Source organism: Dermacentor albipictus, chromosome 3 (assembly GCF_038994185.2).
Source record: "Dermacentor albipictus isolate Rhodes 1998 colony chromosome 3, USDA_Dalb.pri_finalv2, whole genome shotgun sequence".
Classification (NCBI taxonomy): Eukaryota; Metazoa; Arthropoda; class Arachnida; order Ixodida; family Ixodidae; genus Dermacentor; species Dermacentor albipictus.
Genome location: NC_091823.1, coordinates 156,523,236 through 156,546,561, shown reverse-complemented (window position 1 = coordinate 156,546,561; position 23,326 = coordinate 156,523,236). Strand labels below are relative to the sequence as shown.

At 48.5% G+C, this 23,326-nt stretch overlaps 1 protein-coding gene across 1 annotated transcript in view; it reads right to left on the bottom strand.

Moving 5' to 3' along the window:
- The window catches only part of LOC139057634 (spartin-like), a 47,478-nt gene extending 24,629 nt beyond the window's left edge, over nt 1–22,849 (bottom strand). The window contains exons 1-3 of the mRNA XM_070536210.1: nt 22,629–22,849; nt 12,884–13,118; nt 11,279–11,473 (exon numbers count right to left, since the gene is read on the bottom strand). Of these exons, the coding sequence (XP_070392311.1) occupies nt 11,279–11,473; nt 12,884–13,118; nt 22,629–22,781 (583 nt within the window). The 5' untranslated portion in view covers nt 22,782–22,849. The remainder of the gene's footprint in view (nt 1–11,278; nt 11,474–12,883; nt 13,119–22,628) is intronic.
- Nucleotides 22,850–23,326: the final 477 nt, after the last annotated feature.

Here is a 23,326-nt window from a genome sequence, read left to right as displayed (position 1 = left end):
GCGTGATCAGTTAACGACACTGGTACGACGCGTTCCAGCATCTCGTCATCGGACAGCCCCGTTGCGCGCTGGTAAGTCAGCACGCGATCGAGGTATTCGTTGACGCTAACTGAATCATGATACCCGCTGTAGGTGGGTAAGTCCACCCTCACTCTCGGTCTAGCAGCGGCGGCAGATGTCAGCAGAGTGTTCTGCACGGCACCTGTCAACCTCTCAATCAAGCGCATCGCATCCTGCAACAGCGCCTGCTGAGGCTCGCTCTGGCCAGTAATGCCTGGCACAGGAGCAGAACGCGTCGAGCAAGTATGCCGCAGTGGCTCCATGCTCTCCGCAAACACTTGCGAAGGGTTCGGCGAAATGTGCCTCACGCCTTCAAGGGTACATCCTGCCGGAGAGAGCGCCTCGTGTGTAGCGCTACCCTCTTCGAAGCTTATCAAATTCCCAGGGCTAATGTTCGCCGCAGGGCATGACTGAGCGGTAGCAGTTACCGCCGCTTCGAATTGTTGCCTGTTGGTAGCAACCTGCGACAGCGTATACAACGGCTGTAAATCAGCCCCGTATGCTGCCATGGTTCGTTCGTGCATTGGCAGACACTCACACAAACAGACTCAACCTGTCACACCTCTGGCCCCACGTTGGGCGCCAAATATAGGGGTATTACTCAGGCTCGCGCGTGCGCACCTGACCCTTCTCTGGATCGCACAGCGCCGGCGGAGCGGCAGTCGCTCCCTAGCACTTTCGCAGCAGCCCTAGCAGTCAGAGCTGTGACCCCTAACCCGCGGTTCGCAGTGAGTTGCGACCACGGCGGGTTCAGGCCAGTGGGGACAGGGTGAGTCTCGACCTAAGGTGTTTATTCACCTTGGTGTACAATGGTTCCAACAGACAGCAACAGCCACAACACACACAAATACAACACAACACAAAACCTCAGCGGCGGAGCATTCCGCACGTCTGGGGTGAAACAAAACCGCACAATGTGGGAACCACAAAAGAGGCTGATAAGGGTTCAGCTCACCCAAAAGTGGATCCGCGCTCGGGCCCTGGGGCGGTGAGTCGCACACCAAGGTCCGGGCGCCACAGGGGGACGGCGTGCGGCGGTCTCAGCGGCTGATTTGAGATGCGGCCGTTCGCTAGCTCTTCCGCCGTGAGACAAAGATCCGTCGGGGGAATAGCGCTTCTCCCGAGCGGCGGAGAGGAGTCTCCCCGGTTCCAAGAAAGGGAAAGGAGGGCACGGGGTGCCTTGGCTGCAGCGTCGCGGCCAGGCGCGAAGAGCAGCGGGAGTGGCGAAGGTGCCCTCTCCTCGCTACCCTCCGCGAGCGAGCACGTGATTATCGCGTGATAACCGCGTGGCCGCTCCGGAGATATCGGGATGCGCGTGCGATCCCCACACGTTATGAAAACATATATGTTCAGGATTGGAGCGTATTTTAAGGAAATATGTAAAGCTGATGTATGATCTCTGTAGGTGGAGAGACCATTCATTTGATTCTACATATAGACTTAGTATGGGACTCGTTCTGAAAGCCCCATGGCCAGTCGGATTCCTAGATGGTGGACTGCGTCTAGCATTTTTAGTGCGCTCGGGGCGGCAGAGTTATATACTACAGCACCATAATCCAATCGAGATCGAATTAGGCTCTTGTATAGGTTCATTAAACACTTCCTCTCACTACCCCATGTAGTCTGGGATGGAAGTTTCATTAAGTTCATAGTTTTTAGACATTTTTCTTTCAGATATTTAATGTGTGGAATGAAAGTGAGTTTGTAATCAAGTATAATACCCAGAAATTTGTGCTCTTTGTTGACAGGTATTTGGTGTCCCCACAGTTCTAAGGAAGGATCCGGAAACAGGCCTCTCTTTTTTGTAAAAAGAACACAAGAGCTTTCGTGGGGGTTGATTTTAAATCCGTTTTTGTCTGCCCACTTGGAAATCTTGTTCAAGCCCTGCTGCACCTGTCTCTCGCAAACTGAGAGGTTACAGGATATGAAGCCGATTTCAATGTCGTCAACGTAGACAGAATAAAGAATGCCAGGTGGTAGCGAAGCACGAAGCGAGTTCATCTACACGATGAAGAGCGTACAACTCAGCACGCCTCCCCGTGGTACACCTGTTTCTTGTGTGAAAGGTCGCGACAATACGTTGCCGATTTTCACTCGGAAGATTCGATTCAACAAATAGCTTTCAATTATTTTCAGCATATTGCCACAGATGCCCATTTCCAACAAGTCTCGCAAGATGCCGTAGCGCCATGTTGTGTCATATGCCTTCTCCATGTCAAGGAATATTGACATGAGAAACTGCTTATGTACAAATGCGTCCCGAATATGTCCTTCAATGCGTACAAGGTGATCTGTTGTCGACCGGCCTTCTCTGAAGCTACACTGATAGGGATCAAGTATATTGTTGAGTTCAAGGAAGTGTATGAGTCTGCGATTATTCATTTTTTCAAAACCCTTACACAGGCAGCTTGTAAGAGCTATTGGGCGATAGCTTGCCGCCATGGATGAGTCCTTCCCCTGCTTCAAAACAAGGACCACAATTGCTTCTTTCCATGCAGTTGGAAAGTATCCCGCAGCCCAAATAGTGTTGAAAATTGTGAGTAGTGTAGCTTGGGTGTCATTGTGTAGGTTTTTGATCATTTCATACATGATTCTGTCAGAGCCCGCTGCGGAGCTCTTGCATGATCTCAAGGCAGCTCTGAACTCCGCAATACTAAAAGGACAGTTGTATGGTTCATTCTTTCGACATTTCCTTATGAGTGGCTTACATTCTTCTATTTGTTTGTGTTTGAGAAAGGATTCTGAATAATTTGTTGGACTTGACACGCTCTCAAAGTGCTCCCCAAGTGAGTCTGCCTGATCTTGCAGTGTATCGCCCTGTGTATTTACCAGAGGGAGTGAGTACGTTGGTCGACCTCTAATTCTATTTACCCTGTTCCAGACTTCGGCCTCATCTGTAAACGAGTTAATACTCGATAGAAAGTTCTGCCAACTTTCTCTTCTGGCCTGCCTGCGGGTTCTCCTGCCTTGAGATTTTACTTTCTTAAAGTTAATGAGATTCTCTGCAGTGGGGAAAGCACGTAGCAACCCCCACGCTTTTTTCTGTTTCTTACGAGCAATCCTACATTAATCGTTCCACCACGGGACACGCCATCTGCATGCCATGCCGCTTCCTTCAGATATGCATTTAGATGCGGCATCTATTATGAACGCCGTAAAATACTCCACAGCGGCATCGATTTCTAGAGAAGACATATCAGCCCATGAGATGTTAGATAGTGTTCGAAATTTCTCCCAGTCGGCTGTATCTATTTTCCACCTAGGAGCTTGTGGAGGAAATTCATTTTCTTTGGATGTTCTTAACAGTACGGGGAAGTGACCGCTCCCGTAAGGATTGCTCGTAACTTCCCATTCGAGTTCGGGCAGTATAGACGCGGAAACTATACTAAGATCTATTGACGAAAAGGTTCTGGTTGCAAGAGAGTAATATGTGGGTTCTTTCTTATTTAGAAGGCAGGCTCCATAAGAAAAAAGGAACTGTTCAACGAGACGAACTCGCGCATCGATACGAGAGTCTCCCCACAACGTGTTGTGTGCATTGAAACCGCCAAGAACAACATAAGGTTCTGGCAGTTCATCTATGAAGGACTGAAATTAAGGTTTGTGTAGCTTGTAATGTGGGGGTATGTAAAGTGAACAAATAGTGCTGAGTTTGTTTAGCAGGAAAACTCGAACCGCCACTGCTTCGAGGGCCGTTCGTAGCTGCAAACGTTGACACGCTATGCTTTTTTGAATTACAATGGCAACACCACCCGATGATGCGACAGCATCATCGCGGTCTTTGCGAAAAGTAACGTGTTGTCGAAGAAAATCTGTGTGTTTTGGTTTTAAGTATGTTTCCTGTAAACACAGCACTTTTGGATTGTGTTGGTGGATGAGTTCTTGTAGATCCTCGAGATTCCTAAGAAGACCTCTGACATTCCATTGAATGATTTGTGTATCCATATTGAAGAAAAAATTGGTGCTGTGTTTACGGAAACGGAGGTGATGCCTTAGGTTACAGAGCTCTTTCGAGGCCCTGTAACGGGGGTTCTACCCTTTCTGGAGCGTTCGAGGGAGCCTCGCCGCTCCTTAGGCGCTTGGTGCACCTTGAGAATAGGTGTAGTGTCCATTGCCTCTTGTGAGGCGCTGGACACGTGCTCTTGCGAGCGAGATGTTTCCCGAGAGAGTCCCGCCTTGGAGGGCAGGACCCCTGCGCCCACCAGGCAGGAGGTCGATGGGGCTCCCTGAGGGATTTGGCTGCGCCGGCTGTTGCCAGCACTGGAAGAGGCCGGGGAGGTTGGGGCAGTCTCGGCTGCGCCCACCTTGGGGGTTGGTAGTCCCTTCTGCTCGGTTGGTGGAGCAGTGCTAGCTGCGACCACCGTGGGGGCAGATGGCGTGACTGCCGACTCACTATTTGTGGGCCGGACAGTTGCCGGAGGCCGTTGTGGCACTGCCCCCTGACGCGCCACTTCGGCAAAGCTTTTCTTTGGCAGGTATGCTACCCGCCTTCGTGCCTCTTTGAACGATATATTCTCTTTTACTTTTATCGTTACAATTTCTTTTTCCTTCTTCCAGGAGGGGCACGACCGCGAGTACGCGGCGTGATCCCCGTCACAGTTTACACAGTGAAAAGAGTTATTAGAAGCTTCAGTGGCGTGTTCAAGGGCACTACATTTCGCACATGTTTGGCGGCCCCGGCAGCTCTGCGAACTGTGGCCGAAACGCTGGCATTTGAAACATCTTAGGGGATTCGGCACATATGGTCGGACACGGAGCTTGATGTACCCCGCCTCTACAGACTCGGGCAAAATACTTGAAGCAAATGTGAGTATTAACGCGATAGCGTTAAGGAGCTCGTGTCGCAGAAAAGCCGGTGTCGTCGGCGTCGGGTGTCGGCGTCGGCGGCGTTGACCGTGAGCGATAAATCACGGCAGGCGCTTCATAAATAAAAAGCAACTTCCAAGATTGGCCCGGTGGGAATCGAACCCAGGTCTCCGGAGTGTGAGACGGAGACGCTACCACTCAGCCACGAGTTCGATGCTTCCAAGCGGTGCAAACGCGCCTCTAGTGAATCCGGTGTTGCCTTCGAAACGAGCCGTGGAAAGTTATACTGCGGTGTATATCGGTAATTATGAACATGTAACGTACAGAAGTCACAATTACACGAGTTGCGAAGTGCGTTTCCGCTGCATTTCTTCTGCGCTTTCCGCACACGCAGAGCCATCTTGCGGCAAACACAGAAGACCCCCTCCTCTCAATGTACGGCGCTGCCCCGACAGGAGGCGCGCCGCGCGCGCATTGGGACCGCTGCCAGGCGCGTCGCAGGACTCCCTCTCCCCTGACGACGCTTCGCCGTGCATCCGGTTTAGATTACTATCTATCTCTCTGCCCGTGCCGATCACGACGTTTGGCTGGCGTAGATCGTTTCCCCTCCGAGACACCGAGTTCTTTGGTTCGTTTCGTTCGCTCAGGCGCACGTTTCGTTGACGCGCCGAACGCTGCCTTGCTCGACGCTCACCGCGTGATAGGTGGGCGCTAAGTCCGATGCGGGGCGCATCGTAAGTGATTGCTGTGCCGTAGCGCATTGTCTTATACCCCTTGGCGGGTCGACGGGAACGCTGTCGCGTCCCACTCTTGAAGGCGAAGCTTAAGCGTCCTCCAATTTTTAGGTGCTTTGTTTGAATTTCTTTTCCATCTCTTCTCATCTTAATTCTTCTCACGTTGACAACATTCTGATCACTGAAGCCCTCCAGGAGCTCAGCCTCTGTCAGCTGGAGCAAATCGTCATCCGAGACAACGCCGCGGGTGGTGTTGAGAGTGCGGTGTGGAGTCATTGTTAGTGGAACATCTCCAAATAATACTAGACTGGGCAACTTTTCGTACTGTTTCTGATCATGGAGCTCTAACAGGAGATCACCACTTGCCAGCCTTGATACCTTGTAGCCTGGACCAAGGACATCAGTTAAGGACCTAGAAACTAGAAAAGGGGAAATGTTTCGTACTTGTTTATCGGATTTTTCTTAGTGGATGACATGGTAACGTGGGAAGTTTGGTCTTTGACGTCCAAGGAACTGGAAAACATCATCGGTGCGCCCTCTTTTGTGAGGGCGATCAGGAAGCGGAGGGAAAGAGGTTGCCATAAAGGGATTGAATTTTCGGCAATAACGCCAGCCACCCACCGTAGAGTCCTACAAGGGGACGCTACAGGGACTGTAAGAACAGGTCCTGCAAACGCCAGCTGTACGTTATCACTATAACCAAATATGAGATAACCTAGGTTGGCTATTCACACAAGGTTAACCCTTGCTGCCTGGAAAATTTGGAAGTAAGCGGAAGGAAGGAGAAGACAGGAAAGATGAAAAGTGAGAGAAAGTCGAAGGCTGGAGGAAGAGAGAGACAGGAAAAGGCAACTACCGATTTCCCCCGGGTGGGTCAGTCCGGGGGTGCCGTCTACGTGAAGCAGAGGCCAAAGAGGTGTGTTGCCTCCGCCGGGGGGCCTTAAAGGTCCGAGCACCTGGCATCGGCTCAACCTCAAGGATCCCCCTTTCCCCGGACAGGGCTAAGCCGCGCACGGCTACACGCGGGAGGGTCCAACCCTCACGTGCTCGGGTCCGTGGTGTCGCAACGCACCAAACGCCTGCTGACGCAGACGCCCCTGCGGGGTTGAGGTCCATCGACAAGTATTCATTGATGCAGAGTCGATACAATGCGTCGTCTATCCGTGGGAAGGGGAATACGTACTTCTTCGTGATCTTGTTGAGTCGATAATAATCGACGCAGAAACATAGGGTTCCGTCTTTTTTCTTCATCAAGACTACAGGAGATACCCACGGGCTTTTCGACGGCTGGATGATGTCGCGCAGCATTTCGTCTACTTGATGCCTAATAGCTTCAGGTTCTCGCGTCGAAACTCGGTAAGGGCTCTGGCGGAGTGGTCGAGCGCACTCTTCAGTTATTATGCGATGCTTTGCGACTGATGTTTGTCGAATCCTCCATGTCCTCGGAAAGCAGTCTTTCTATCGTCGGAGCAGATTTCTGAGGTGTTGCTGCTTAATCATGGGGCGACTTGCATTTATGTCTAAGTATGGTTCGGGAACTATGGCCGTCGGGGTAGATGAGGCCAGGGTCCGCGAGGACAAACGCATTGCTGGTTTCCACAATTTCCTTGATGTACGCGATCGTCGTGCCCTTGTTGATGTGCTTGAACTCCTGGCTGAAGTTGGTTAGCATTACTTCCGCTTTCCCTCCTTGGAGTTCAGCGATGCCTCTTGCGACGCAAATTTCACGGTCGAACAGTAGACGTTGGTCGCCCTCGATGACACCTATGTCCGCGGGTGTTCCGGTGCCCACGGAAATAATTATGCTGGAGCGAGGCGGGATGCTCAGTTGATCTTCGAGCACACTCAAGGCGTGGTGACTACGACAGCTCCCCGGCGGTATCGCTTGATCTTCCGACAGCGTTATTGACTTCGACTTCAAGTCGATGATTGCGCCGTGTTGGTTCAGGAAGCGCATGCCAAGAATGACATCTTGTGAACACTGTTGGAGGGTAACGAAGGTGGCAGGGTAGGTCCGGTCATGAACTAATTCTTGCGGTGCAGATTCCCGTCGGCGTTATTAGGTGTCCTCCATCGGTCCGAATTTGGGGGCCTTCCGACACTAACTTTCTTCAACTTGGCGGCAAAGCTCCACTCATGACGGAGTGGTCGGCTCCTGTGTTTACTAGTGCGGTGACTGCGTGGTAGTCGAGCAACACGTCGAGGTCGGTGGCTCTTTGTTTTGCTTTGCAGTTAAGTGTTGGCGTCGGATCACGGCTGCGTCACTTAGACGCGTGGCTGGTAAGTCGCCTCGTCAGGTCCTTGGTCGGTGCATTTTTTGCTTCCAGGCTTCGTCGGGATGGCGGCTTCTCGTTATGTCGTCTAGATAGTATCTTCGGCGTCTTCATCGTCGGCGGAGGATCGTCATTTAGACGAACCGCAACCGCATCTCCATCGGTTTCTGGTTTTAGTTTTCCAGATATGGGCTGACGGACCGGCCACGGGCTGGGCCAGTGTACGGTTGGTGCTGCGGCTACAGGTAACGGCATGGTGATGGTGAACGGGATGGTCGTCGAGGGCTCCACTGAGTGGTGGCCAGGTAATCGGCGACGTCACGTGGGTGCTCACCCTGTTGAGGGCGCGGCTCGTTGACAGCGAACCCTCGTAGTCCCATCTCGTGGTAGACATCGGTGGTATATGTGGCCTGCTTCCCCGCAATGGTAGCAGAGGGGCGTTGGTTGGGTGCGTGCCAAATGTCAGCCTTCCTCACGTAGCTGCGATGGACGACGGGTGGGTGTGCTGGCGGCGGCGGCGCTGAATGACGTAATCGCGGCTTTACATGGTCTTGGCGCGGTCGCGGAGGGGTACCTTGACGGCGGGCGACGGCGGCGTAGGTCATCGCTTCCGGCTGGGGCTGCCATCATTGTGGTTGCACCTCAGGAACTACAAGCGATCGCTGAACCTCTTTCACGATTTCGGTGACTGACGCCACTTGAGGCTGCGACCTTGGGTACAACTTCTGCGGGTCTTCCCGTGCGACTGCTCTGATAGTCTAGCGCAGATCGTCGGTGGCCAGTGATTGAACTCCGGTGTAGTTTGTAGAGTTTGTGCGGCGGTTGAATTGGCGGTGCCACATTTCGAGCGTCTTCTCGATGCTGGTGGCCTCGCGAAGAAACTCGTCGACGGTCTTCGGTGGGCTTCGTATCATTCCGGCGAGAAGTTCTTTCACACGATGCATGAGTAGGCGGACTTTCTTCTCTTCAAACATTTCCGGGTCGGCGTGGCGGAATAGGCGGCTCATTTCATCTGTAAAAATCGCGGTGGTCTCGTTAGGCAGCTGCACTCGGGTTTCTAGTAGTGCTGGGGCTCATTCCCGGCGTACGACGCTAGTGAATGTCTGCAGGAAGCCGCTTCGGAACAGGTCCCACGTCGTTAAGGTGGCTTCTCGGTTCTCGAACCAAGTCCTGGTGGCTTCTTCCAATGCGAAAAAGACATGTCGCAGTTTATCGGTGCTGTTCCAGCTGTTACATGAAGCGACCATCTCATATGTCTGAAGCCAGCTTTCCGGGTCCTCGAATGTTGAATCGCGGAACGTGGGAGGCTCCCTGGGCTGCTGCAGTGCGATGGGGCTGTTGGAGCTGCCATTAGGGTTGACTTGGCGACGATCTTTCTGGTCGTCTCAGGCAAAAGTCCGTGCCCCGGGGGCAGTCCTTGCAGCCTGCGGCTACCTTGCTGGCTCTTGGAGACGTTGGTGTTGTCTTCCGCGTTCAGTCTTGGGTCACGGCTTTGCGAGAGCGTCCGGTACATGAATGCAAAGCACCACCACCAGATGTCATGTGCTAGTGGCGGTAAAGAACGCAGTAGCAATACTGTGAAAGACTAAACCAACTTTTATTGGGCGAACCTGTGCCCATAAAAACAGGCTACACTTAAAGTACAACGATAGTGGCCAACACAGTCGGCGATCGTCGAAATATGATCAGTGGGTCAGGCGCGTCGGCTTTTATACATCAGTCATCTATGGTTCCAGAGTGATCGCTGGTGCCCGCATGTTTTCCAAAAAGGCCTACACCATTCGCGTCACGCGATGAAATCAGATTACACAAGGTTCGGTAACAACAGAGAGCGGATAGAACCATCGATAACTTTCGAGAAACTTCTGACACATGCAGGCGCGTCCTGCACTGTGCGATAACATTTGTTAGGCGGCGAAACGCGGTCACCCGATAAAGATAAACAACTACACGTGTCAAGATGAAAAACAACCTGTAATAGGATGGATAGGTGGACTAGTTCGTAATGCATTATCAGAAAACTTAGAGCGCAAGAAAGACACTGGATGCAGAAAAGGAAAGTGTGGTGTGTGTGCCTTTTCTCCGTGCAGCTTCTTTCTTGAGCTCTAAGTTTTCTAATAACATAAAATGTGACGCACCTGCAAACCAATTGTGATGGAACGTTTTATAGATGTGTTTACCGTGTTCCTACTTTCTTTTGTCCATGTCTCTCATTTTATTTCCTATTTTCTTTCCTATATCCGGCTCTTCTCTTCCCTACTCCCGAAAGAGTAGGCAGGCGTTGCGCCCCTCTTGGTGGCAGTTGTCAGCTTGCTCCCTCCCTGTTTCCTTTGTGTGCTTGTAGGTTTCCGTATTTAATAATAATAATAATAATAATAATAATAATAATAATAATAATAATAATAATAATAATAATAATAATGGAAATATTTAACGCAGAAAACACCGCCATTTTGCAAATTCGGAGAATTTATTTATTGTTGAACAGCAATTGAAGTTTCCTATTATGCATACAAGTAGCATTCTTTCACTACGAAGCTTAGTAAGAAAAGAACTAAGTGCATGACACTTGAATCAGCGAACCTTTAGAGCTTTGGCCACAAGAATGATACATCGAGACAGCCATTAAACATATTCATAATTAAATGCGGAAATTTCTACCACGAAAGAATTTTAATAAAAGTATAGACAGCACCAAAGAATGAATTATATTTATCTCTTTAAACATAAATACTTTGAATTTAATGCTACAAGGATCGTTAATACCCGCTGCGCTAGTGAGTGTCAGCATCACTTTGCCACTAAGCCTCAGTTGTGGGTCATGTCGTGTTACAATCATCGGCATTAACTTCCCAGGTAGCCTCTGTACAGCGGCAAACGTCGCAAGGCACGTAAATGTTCACGCAGACAGGGCGGCAATACATGTTAACACACGTGGGTTGCGTACATGCACCACTGCACCGTTCGGGACTTGAGATCTCTCGGTGTGTTGACTGCTGGCGGCCGGCACGAGATCCTAAGTCCCCAGATATGGCCTTTGTTTGCAGTGACACTTTTTTTTGCGTAGCTTAAGAGTAGTGCAAAGTAAGATACGGACCCGAAGGACAAGACGGGCATTTGAAATAAAATAAGCTTGAATGATGAATCAACTAGCCCGACAGCATGTATACAGTCAATAAATACATTGGGTTAAAAGAAGCTAAGATTAGGCAAGAAAAGTTTGTTGCATACTGCGGATCGTGCCAAATTGAGGTTCCATTATATTGAGCTTGAACTGTATCTCATGTTAGAAGAATGGCTAAAAACACTTTTCATCAATAAAAAAAGAATATTTTTTTAGGAAAACACGTTCAGAGCAGGTATGACAAGTAGGCAATTAACACTAAGGTGGGCAGAGGCACACACCTGCTACCATGCTCTCAGACACCTGCTGGCTGAAGGAGGCAGACCGAAGGAACCGGCTCATCATAGAATCTGGAAGGATGCTTGGGTCAGTCAGGACCTCAATCTTCATAGCAGTCAGCTCTTCCATGAAAGACTCAAAAAGCGAGATCATCTCGTATGGCAGGTCAGGAGGAAGTAGGACTCCAACAAAAGCCCCTGCGCAGAAACCAATGGACGCAAACAATTTTATATGCACTCTCTGCCCCTTGTATAGTCTGTTCCAACAAAAATGGAAGTCATAAAGAAGTTATAGTGTAAATAATTATAATTTATCAACGATAGAGGTACGCAGCTTCAACCAATGAAGATACTTGGACTTTAACATAAATGTTGGCTACATTTACTACAGACTCATTGATGCGAAGTCTGTGTCAACAAATATCAGTGTGACTCACACCGATATAGTTTATCACATGAGTGGGTTTTCAAGTACATATACTTGAACATGAGCAGAGGAAGTTGCCAATGAAAGTATATGAACAAAGCACCTGTAAAGCTTTCCTACACGTATAACAGTGGATGCAACTAGAAATGAACTCAAAACAGCTATCTAATAGCTGGAAAAATTTTCAAACGAAACCTCTTATAAGTGTTTTTCATGTGCATTTTATGATTCAATGTCCTGATGTTACATCCCAATTATCCAACACTCGGTCAAGTCAAAACTGGCCAAAAACTTATAAGCTTATCCAGCCGATACCTGAAGAAGTATTGATAAAAGTACATGGCGGGAAGAAAGCTTATGAAATTTGGTTCAGTTGACAGAAATTATACGACATTTCATTTTCTGCCATTGCAAATGAACAGTAGTGGGAGTAACAGTTAAATAATAGCCTTTCAATATGTATTTTTCCGCAGAACGAAATTGAGATACAACGTATCAACATCCTTCTTATTTGTAAGAGCACTGTCGTGCAGGTGCACAGCCAGAAGTCCCATGGTATTTCCTTTGTCAAAGCAACTGCAATTTGTGGCTGCAACAGTCTGCGGCCAAAAGCAGCTTTTTACGACAATAAAAAGCTGAAGGCTACTAGAAAATCTGGTACACCAGTCAGCACCACTCTGTCAACAAAGGCTGAATGTAGGGCTAGTTGCACCATACTGGAAGGATTTTTTATTGCTGCAAGCATGTAACTTCAGAATGAAGATAGTATGTGCATGAACAGACAAAAAGCTTTTTAACAGGTTTCATTTTTACGATGTAACAATAAATATAAACCTTTGGGGCAAAGAAAAAAATTGGGAGGGGGGGGAACAGAAGACACACACAGAAAACATATACAAGACAAGATAAACTGCACTAGAAACAGTTACCACAGAGCACACCCGGAATGAACTTGTGCTAACATTTAATTAGCAGATGACCACAGGGAGCCATGTGAAACTTTAATCAACTCAATCTTCCTCCAGCTCTGCACAACCAAAAGAACGCTGACACATTTTCCAAGCGGTCTCCATTGTCAAGTTACATCTTTGCAGCACTAAAAAATTCTTTACCTGTCCCGGTGATGCAGGTGCGCTGAGTACTACTAGAAAACCATGCAAGGTTGGCTGGAAATTTCTTACCAGATTCTTTCAAAGGTGCATCAATGTTGGGAAAGAGATAGGCTCCATAGCCTGACCTCAGGACCCGGAACTGCTTCGGAACCAAAGGGTAAATCCATGTGCCCACTTGTAGCCGCGGAAGTGGGGCTTTATCATCAGCAAATATGGCATCCTGTCTGCCCAGCAAGCGGTACACATGGAGATCTGTGGACTCAGGTGGTTCCTCAACTCCTCCTCCACCGGAGACATAGAAAATCTGGAGGGGACATGAATTGGGAACAAAGCTAAAATAAAAATAAAATTTCACTTTGGCTAAACTGGTTATAAGGATTAGTACATACTATTGAAGCAAACCTCGCAAGCCTGCAGGATTGGCAATGGCCTAGTTTTCTTGACTTGCGAGGTCCAAGTATGACAGTATATTTACTACAAATACGAGTCTCCTCAGGACTAAGAGAGGAGTGGCCAAAAAAAGCGCACAAGTGACGATCATCCAAAACAATTTGCATAGAAAAATACAGCACAAGAACATTAAGAACTAGTATCCTGCATTGCAAGATGCTACTAGCAAAGCACCAAAGAAAGCTCTTGAAGGCTTATGTTTCCCCACCAAAACATTTGCTAGCTCCAGTCCGGTCTCACACTGTTTCTAAGATATGTGGATAATAATTAAATCTGTCTAGATTGTTCGCTTTTTCACGTATTTACTATGTACAGTTCATGTAACCCATAAATTTTGATTATCTTAAAAGGGTGTGAACGCGAACTCGTGGTGTGCGTTCATGGCAGAAAAACAGTGCTAAAAACATGGACAGAACGAAGAACACGGGACAAACGCGGACTGCCAATGATTGCTTTATTGTGCGAGAACAAATATATAGCTTCAAGAGGAAGGGGGAAATGGGGGAGGGAAAAGGGGGGTGTCAACATACCAGTCGCGCATGGGTCTGACGATGAAAACTAACATAAACTTAATGATTAGTCAAGTAGATAGTACCTGCATTTCTTGTCGGTGAGGACGAGTGAAGGAAAGCTGACACATAACGGACTTCTGCGCATCATCGTGAAGGTTTGAAAAATTTCACGTGCTCGATTGTTTCGATATCGGTGCAGAACTTCAATGTATTGAAGTACTGGCTCGCACCCAAGAATGGGAGCAATCTCGCTATCCACTGCACTAATTGCGGGTGCAAGCCGGTACTTGCAGACATTGAAGTTCTACGCCGATATCGAAACGATCGAGCACGTAAAATTTTTAAATCATCACGATGGTGCGCAAAGGCCCGTTATGCGTCAGCTCCCCTTCATTCGTCCACACCGACAAGGAAGACAGGTACTATCTACTTGACTAATCATTACGTTTGTTAGTTTTACCTTCAACCCAATGCGCGACAGGTATGTTGGTATCCCCCCTTTGTTTCCGTCCCCACTCCCCCTCCCTTTTCTAGCTAAATATTTGTGTACGCACAACAAAGCAATCGCTGGCAGTAAGCACTCACCCTGTGTTCTTCCTTCTGTCTGTGCTTTTAGAGCTGTTTCCCATCATGTCTCATTACCTAGTATCAATACTGATTATTAAGTGTCAAACGTTATTTGCAGGTCCCCTTCTTTCATAAACGGGAAACTGCAGATATGGAATAAGCCAATCAATAACAATAAATAAAACAAAACATGCCACTTAACTGTTCTAGTTTTGTTATGACCACCTCGGCATGTGAGCCGATGCATCAAGGCACATTGTGGAAAAGGAACATTGTGTGTTGTTACCTCATAATTGAACAAAGGGTACTTATGAGGCGATTGAATGTACCCTAAATCTAGAATCCGCTTTCATGACGATGTCATCAATAAATGTGCAACTGAAATTAAATTCAATGTTTCCATTCAGTTGTATGGGGTAAATTACGCAAGTTCTTTTTTTCCTTTAAAGATTTATAAATTTGGCTACGTTTAGGCAATATCACCATAGTAGTTATGTTAGGCGACATCAGCAGCACTGATAGTTGGGCGAGTTGGTAAGACCTCATAGTAAAATATTTAGCGCGCACAATTGACCAGGACAGAGTGAAGGGGGACACACGAGCGCTTACACCACACATCAGCTATTCAAAGGGACACCAAAGTCAAATATTATGCCAAGGTAAGCAATTTACTGCTCCAAAATGTCCTTACTACGAGACATGAATATGGGACTGCGGCTTGCACCTTACATATTTCAAACTTCTTGCCTGCGATACTTGCACACGGCCTCTCAATTATATTAGAAAAAAGAAAAACTTCGGTTCAATAAAAAATATGAATTTACTGAAGGGTGGCTCTGAGTTTCACCTACCGCTTCCAATTGTTAACCAACTTTTTATTGTGATAGCAATTATATTGGCACTCTAGGCAAAGTTTTGCCATCAGCGTTTCCATGATGTTTTGTATATATTTAGATCTAGTGTGCCGTACGTTTATTCGTACCCTGTATGCAAGGTAAATGCTAAAATATTCAACCGCAGCAATTTCTCATAAAACGTATTGTTCTGTTGATTGGATTATTCCCGAGAAGATTTTTAGAATGCCAGTACAACAAGAAAAGTAGCTACACATTTTATTCACAGCGCGTGAACATTAGGGCTCACAATCTAAAAGTTGCATGTCCGCACTGGCACCTGTCTTTACAGGCAGCTTAGTGGCGCCTGTGCGATACAATTACAAGCCCTACACGGTGTGCTAAAGGTTTGAAGGGTGCAAGAAATCTTGGCACACGCCGCGTATAGTTGGAACAACATCCGAGAGGTTCAAGCGCAGTACCAAACCTTGCTATTGCTATGCTTGAAATAAAAATTGTTTTTTTAGGAATTCGATGCTCGAAAATGCCTATTTGTCCAATTCAGACAAACCTTTCACACAATCTGGTACTGCATCACCCGCTGTTCAAACACTGAGTCCCTGGTAGACGCCACGCTGATACTCAGTGAACAATATGCAATAGGTTGTAAATGTGATTCGAGCACGTATGGTTCCATCTGGGAAAGACAAGCCCTTCGTCGTTCCACTTTTCATCGTGTCCTGGTGCACGCCTTGCAGATAGAAAGCGTCACAGGCTTCGGTTCGTCGGGCATTTCGTTGAAAGGAAGCTTTAGCTTGCGCCCAACCCCAATCCCAAGCAAAACTGGCCGAGTGCCGACCATAGGGCGATGCTGAGCAGGTTGCTGGGAGCCGATCATGTTGACATGAGCGGCCTCGGCCGCTAAAAAGGCCCTCCTATGTTGACGACCACGCCGGCACTGGCTTGGCCACGAATGCTGGCCCAGGCGCGTAGGGTTGCATAATGCCGAGCGCGAAAGTTTTGGCTGGCCGCAGACGTCGGCTTCACGCTGGCCTGACGCTGCTGGCCGATCATACAGGGTGCCCTCCTCCCGCCGGCTTAGACTTTTCGTCTAGAAGTGGTGGTGGTAGTTGAAAAAGCACCCATTCCTGCTACGACCAAGCACATGCGGCGCAGCGCCTGGGAGGCGGGGGTTGGGGAGCAGAAGAATGAAAAAAACGGGTCGCCTAAGCCATCTGTGACACTCGAGTCAAGCAGGATTCACGATGAAGAAACCCGCAAGAGGCGGGCGCATAGATGGTGAATTTATTTTCTCTTCGGTTTAAGTTATTTTCTCTTCTATCCACCGCTTCAGGCAGGACGGGAAAGAGGGGGACCGGGGGAGACCTTTGGTGGGAAAAAGCGTTCCGTGGCTGCTTGACCGGTGCAGCTTCGCACAATTTCTATGGCGCTGCACTTGTTCGCGAGAAATGGGCATTTCAAGCGAGCGAATTTTCTCCGCCTACAGACCTCCACATCTACACGTAAGCCCCACGTCTTATTTACGCTATTAGGGCCTATCTTTTGTAGAGTAGATTTGGCAGGAGTGTTTGCAAGTACCGTTTCGGCTGCATTTCTTTGTTTCAAGAGCTCGTCTGCGCTTTTTCAATCTGTTGAAATCGACATGTTAACAGCGCGGCCTAAATGCGACGCCTGATGGGATCTGTAGCTGCATTTACTGCCCGAGAGTTCGCATGCCAAAGCTTGTCGTGGAAGCGTATTAAGTCGCGGAAGTACTATGCATTGTGATGTGTACGGAGCATCGATGTGTGCATACAGTGCCCCTAGCGTACAATATATATACCATTCGCACGATGCAATTATACGATGCGGTCCTGGTGACCCGCGTAAAATAATTTGAAGAAAGGCGAATGTTGCCCTGCTCACGTCAGTTTTTTGCGATGCTTATTTGAAGGCTAAATCACAGACTGCATGTGCGAGATTATTTAGTGTTTGTCGCGAAAAATCACGGATTTGTCAGATCATGTTTCCAAGTACAATGCTTAAAGGGTTATTTAGGGGCAACGAAGCATCTGGTCCAATGTTCAGCACTCAAACAATAAAAATGAATGCCTCTTTCGTAAAGAGCGATGGTTGAATGCGAAGCTTTCCCCCAATGCAACCTGAACCGAAGTCGAAGTCCAAGGTCAACGACCACGCAACGAAACCAAAAAAATGCAGAGTTATTCGATGCTATGCATATATTGAGCCGTTTGTTACATGCACACACATTTTCACGGCCGACTGTACACCTGCAGAGTATTGCCTTGTGATCGCTGTGGTAGACGGTCAGAGGTTCTGCCATTGTAACATGACGCAGTCTGCTTGCCAACGTGAGAACAGTGCGGGAACGGTGTCGCGTTGTGGGTCCTGTAGCGTCTTCAGTTTCAACGAGTAGCGATCTAGCATGAAACTCAATCCATTTGCCGTGCTCTTTCGCCACATCGATGTTACAGTCAGCGCACACGAGGATCGGCGTACTATGTGGCTTCGAGGTCTTCATCGTTTCGGCCAGGAATGTTTCCGCGTCACTTCGAGGCGTGTTCGGTCTGATGTACATGCAAGTTGAAGATCGCAAGACTAGTAGGCATCTCCACTGCACAAGCGTCTCCCACATGGCTTGTGCATGCCGTAGACGATACACGGGATTGGACTTGTACGGGCACGATCGCGCTCGCGCTTACGTTCTCGTACGGCAGCCTCTTCGTCTGCCGTGCAATACAGATATTTACAGTTCGTTTGGCTAGCGTGGCGTTCAACCACCCCTCATTAAGAAAGGGCTTCGATTTTTTTTCCTGATCCTAAGACGAGCCCGTGTTCACGCGGACTTGCTGTCTCCGATAAGCAGGGAAGCTCAGTTGATCGCGACAGGGCTGGTGTCATGCCTAGCAGAGGTAACTTGCACTTCCAGTGAACTTTGTGCGCATGCGCTACTCTTGCTGAGCTAGTCGCTTCGCGCCGTTATCAGGCACTGACCGGCCGGCCAGTCGACGCTGGCGGGGTACTGCGAATGGCAACTGTAGTGTTCCACGTGGATGTGTAAGTTGGCTTTCCTGCAGTGCGATTTCGGCACTCGTGGACGAATCAGTGAAACGTAGAAAGCTTCGTAGAAGGATCGACATTTGGGCGAGTTGATACTGGCTGAACATCTTGAAGGGGCAGCGCAAGATGACGAATGACTTCGCTTTAATAGTTATATGCATTAAATTATGGGGTTTAACATGCCAAAACCACTTTGATTATGAGGCACGCCGTAGTGGAGGACTCCGGAAATTTCGAGCACCTGGGGTTCTTTAACGTGCACCTAAATCTCAGTACACGGGTGTTTTCGCATTTCGCCCCCATCGAAAATGTGGCCGCCGCGGCTGGGATTCAATCCCGCGACCTCATGCTCAGCAGCCCAACACCATAGCCACTGAGCAACCACAGCGGGTTAGTTATATACCTCCCATTTCAATGACTTACATTGTGCTTTATTTCAGATGCCCGGACGGAAATAGTCAAGTGATCAAGCAGTCAAGTGACCTGACTGCACAGTTATCTGGTGAATGGGCTCATGCAACTGAGGGAAGGACATTTCCAAGTGCTTATACAAGACTGTCATTGATGAATTCATATTGTATGTTTGACCCAACCACTAATCTACTAAGTTTTCCTGTTTCTGTTCTACTTCTTATCTCGAAGAAGAAGAAACTTTATTAATGAATGGTCCGGCAGTTTTTTGTTCTGGTGGCCTCAGGTGGCGGCTCGAAGTCCTTGGACTCGGGCGGCATCTTCGGCTTGCCGGACGGCCCAGAGCTGGCCTGTCACCTCTGAACTTTTGAGAGCCGCCTCCCAGTGGCTATGCCGCTATCACATGCAATACAATGCAGCTCTTGAAGTGTGCAGAAAGGCGCGCTCGTAACGATGACCTGTTACAATACGCCCCCCCCCCCCCACACACACACACACACACCCCGCCCCCTGGCACGTCGTGCTGCTTTGCTTGTCGACGTTTGAATTTGGTGACGCGGGTAGCTTCATCGTTCCTTAACCTGTTCATTAAAAGGTAGTGAGTTACGACCGCCAGGTAATTGTTTACTTTAGTTCTCTTCGTGGGACTGCGCTGATCGACAGGCTTGGCGTCCGGACAATAGGGCCGGCACTCTACACCTAAGGCTTTCGTCGGCCTCCAAATAATGTGTGCTGTGCAGGGGCACGATTTCGGAAACCCATACGGGGCTGATTTTTTCCAGCATCGCTTTTCGCGCTGAAAGCTCGACACGCCCATCAAGTCGAATGACGGGGCATTTGAATATGCAGCTGTAACGCCAGGCCGCCAAAACAAATTTCGCGCCTTTGGGAACAAGATGACGACCCTTTTGCTTTTAACGAATATGGCGTCACGTTCTTTTTTTTTCTTTTTTTTTCACCGGAACTGTTCCCTCCACATACACATGGCGCTAAGCCCCATGAACCACCGATGAACGGCCATGTTTTGAACGTATGGGCTCCTAAGGAAGCTTCGCTACCAGGTATATTTACCTCGGCTATGGTGTTAGGCTGCTAAGCACGACGTCCCGGGATCGAGTCCCGGCCACGGCGGCTGCATTTCGATGGTGGCGATTTAGGGGCACGTTGAAGAACCCCACGTGGTCCAATTTATTCCGCAGTTCCCCCACTACGACTTGCCTCATTATCAGATCGTTGTTTTGGCACGCAAAATCCCATAATTATTTTTCACAGCTATTTTCTTGCTGCAATGCGAATATATGCAATGCGCGATGGAAATAATTAGGACACCAACAGATTTCGTTAACTGACTTCCTATATCTCGAAATTGGCTCCGGTTACAAAATTGGCTCCAACTTAATGGGCGCTGCATGTCGACGGGCTCTAATTCAGCCATATAATATGCCCTAAAGTTATTAATGAGAAAGATAATTAGCTCGATAATTTCGATAAAATGCTCCTGCACTCGCGACTTATCCAGAATGTAGTGTCCACCATGCAGTTAAGGTAAGCCAGTTGAAGAAGCTGAATATCCCTGTATCTGCGACAAGGGGCCTTTAAAAAAATCTACATAAGAAGCTCAAAGCGAAAAGAAAATTGCGATAACCAAGACGCAGGACCAGGAGGAAGCGTCTACACGCTACGGTCGGGCACTGGGAGCAACCTGGCTTAGCACGCGAAAGAGTGTAGCTGCTGCATGCCGTCGTTTCACCGTACTAGCGTCATCGACAGGGGGAAGTCAAAGCACGAGCGCCCACCGCTTGAAGCGTTTCATATCGAAATGAACGAGCGGACTTGCATAAGCGACCCATCTGTGCTTATCAGAGAAAGAGGGGCGTTTTTTATCGAGGTTTCTTTGACATCTTCAACGTGTCTGAATGGTCTCTTCTGCATGTGCGTTTGCGCAGGAAAAGCAGCGTTTAAACAGGTTCGATGTTTCAGTAAATCAGTTGCAAGTCCGGCGGCTGTGTGTGTGTGCCTCGTTCTGGTCCTGCGTCTTAGTCTTCGCTGTTCTTTTTTTTTCGCTTTTAAGATGAACCAATTGGTCCAGCAATTCACGCTCATAAGAAGCAGCACCCGGTATACGTGTCTGAAAGAAAAAAGAAAAAGAAACTAAGCATGAATACCGGCAATGGAATGCTGGATGCGGACAAGCCGTGATGTTGCCGTCGTGCGGAAGTCGCCGGCCCATGTGTCGGCCAAACGTGGCCACGATGATATAACCAACACCACCTAGATAGCACAAGGCGTGTGCACTCCTATCCATGACGTCATGCTACCTGGCCCGACTGCCACAGAATCTAATGGGGATGCTCTCGAGTGAGCAACAGTGACTTTGACGTCGCCGCTTTCGTCACGCCAGCCTTGGCAATAGAAATTTCGGGCCAAGTAGCATGACGTCATGGAGCGTAGTGAACAGGCCTTGTGCTATCTAGGTGGTGTTGATATAACCCGCGGTGATGACGTCGGCCCGGTGCCGTCTGCCGACCGCCTGCCGGTGGTCGGCAAACGGACCGGCCATTTGCAATGATGAATGAATGAATGCAAAAACCAAGCGCGGCCCGATCCAGATGTGGCCGAGATCGGGCCGTCGGATATATTTAACCGGCCATGGGCGTCGGCCCTATCTTGCGCCGAGCTCTTTTTTATTTTTTTTTGCTTGTGATGCCGCTTATTAAGATACATATAATACGAAGAAACGGTTCTCTGAGATAACCACTGGGCCGATTTTAAAGGCATTTGTTGCATTTCATAGAGAAAGCTTAAGTCCAGTGACTACTGGAACCGGAATTTCGATATAAGACCAATTTTTTACACGGAATTTTCGAAAAAATGGTAATTTTGAAAAAAATAGAGGCACAAAGTTTACAAATTTGTAGCTCTGCAACAACAACAGATATCGCAGTTCTGTAAACGGCATCGGTTAGAGAGTCAAGCGAACAAATCTGATGAATGAATTATTATATGAAGTAAATTTGATGCATTGTTTACTAGGGTATCGCAAAAGCTGCGCTCACAGTTTAGTAGTCTATTCAATAGCCATGTATAACATCAATTTCGTCCGCTTCAGATGTACTATCAGATGCAATTTAAGGAATTGTGATATCCTTTCTTATTGCCGAGTTACAGAGCTGAAAGCTTCATAATTTTTTCTGAAAATTTGTGATTTTCAACATTTTCTCATTAATATTGCTGACCTAATAAAAAAATCTACTGCCAACAGTCACTATATTTTAAGTTTTCATTTAAATGCGAGAAGCCTAATCAAATTTGATGCAGTGGTTGCCGAGTAAAATTGTTTATCCTTCCCTATGTATTCAGATATGAGTCCCCGGGGCCGGAGCGAAAGCTTCCTCTTAATTCGTGCTTGCAGTCAAAGCCACAGCCTTCATTTCAAACGCCCGTTTCGAACCGAAACCCAGCGAGAGCGATTTTGTGCGCGACGGCTTTGAGCGACGAAACGGGCCGTCGCACGAACAGGTCACTCGTTCTTGTCGCTCGGTCGCTCCGTTCTGGAAAGCTAGAATTTGTCACTCGTTGCCCGGAAGTGCTATGAGCGACTAGCCAATAGCGCGAAGCCGGAACTGGGTGTAGTACATCAGTCAAGTGCTATCGACTGCTGCACGGAATGAGCAAACGACTAAATTTTGATGCATGCAAGAATAAGACCCTATTGCAAGACCTTCAGAAACTTTTTTTTATGCTGCTCTTTACAGTAAAGCCCATCAACTTCAATCATTAAAGCACGTGTCACGCCAGTTTCGGCGCGTGTTTGCTTCCCTCATGCCGGCAACATCCAGAAGACGTCGCTCAAAGTCGTCGCCCGCATGCATGGGGTGCGACTTGTAAGCGACGAGCGAACGCGACAGCCATCTCCGTCGCGCGCAATATCGCTTGCACGGGGTTTACAGCACATCCTACCTGAACACCAGACTCGATGCAGAAGAGCTCCTCCCTTCGCGGTGGGCGGCCAGCACCCGCACTCGCCACTTCGTTGCAGGTCGACGGCTTGCGGGCGCACAGCGGTGCGCCGCCGGCTGCTTCGACGGCTGCGAGCCGCATCTCCCGCTGCATAGTGCGCGCCTGCTGCCACTCCGGACCACAGGGAAAGAACAACCAACAAGAAGGGACACTCGGTGAAAACTGGCAGCAGGAAATACGTCACTCTAGTATTAAAGCTTCCGTTAGCTGCCGCCAGCATCGGTAAAGAGAGTTCGAAGTGAAGTTAACAGACAGTGTCTTTGCTTTTAATTTTATTCTTTCCCGCTTAAACTAAATAGCTCTTCGCATAAATGAAGTTAGACTTAGCGACCCATTTTATTCTTTTGCGTTACCTGCCAATAAGCTAACGGCACGCGACACGCGCCAGATGCATGCGCCAGGTGCCAGACTGGCCAGACACGCCACCGAAGCGAGCGGGGCCGGCTGCTCATGTTACGTTCGCCTGTTGTGCGCTCGGCGAACCGTCTCTCTCTTCATTTCTTTTTTGTTTATGTATAGCCTGGTTTGGCTCCCAGCGTATTCTTGGGTTCCTTCTGCACTTCAACACAGCACCGCTGCACTACTGGGCTACGGCAACCTGAGAAACTTCGTCTGACAGCCTGCGACGCATTTCAAGC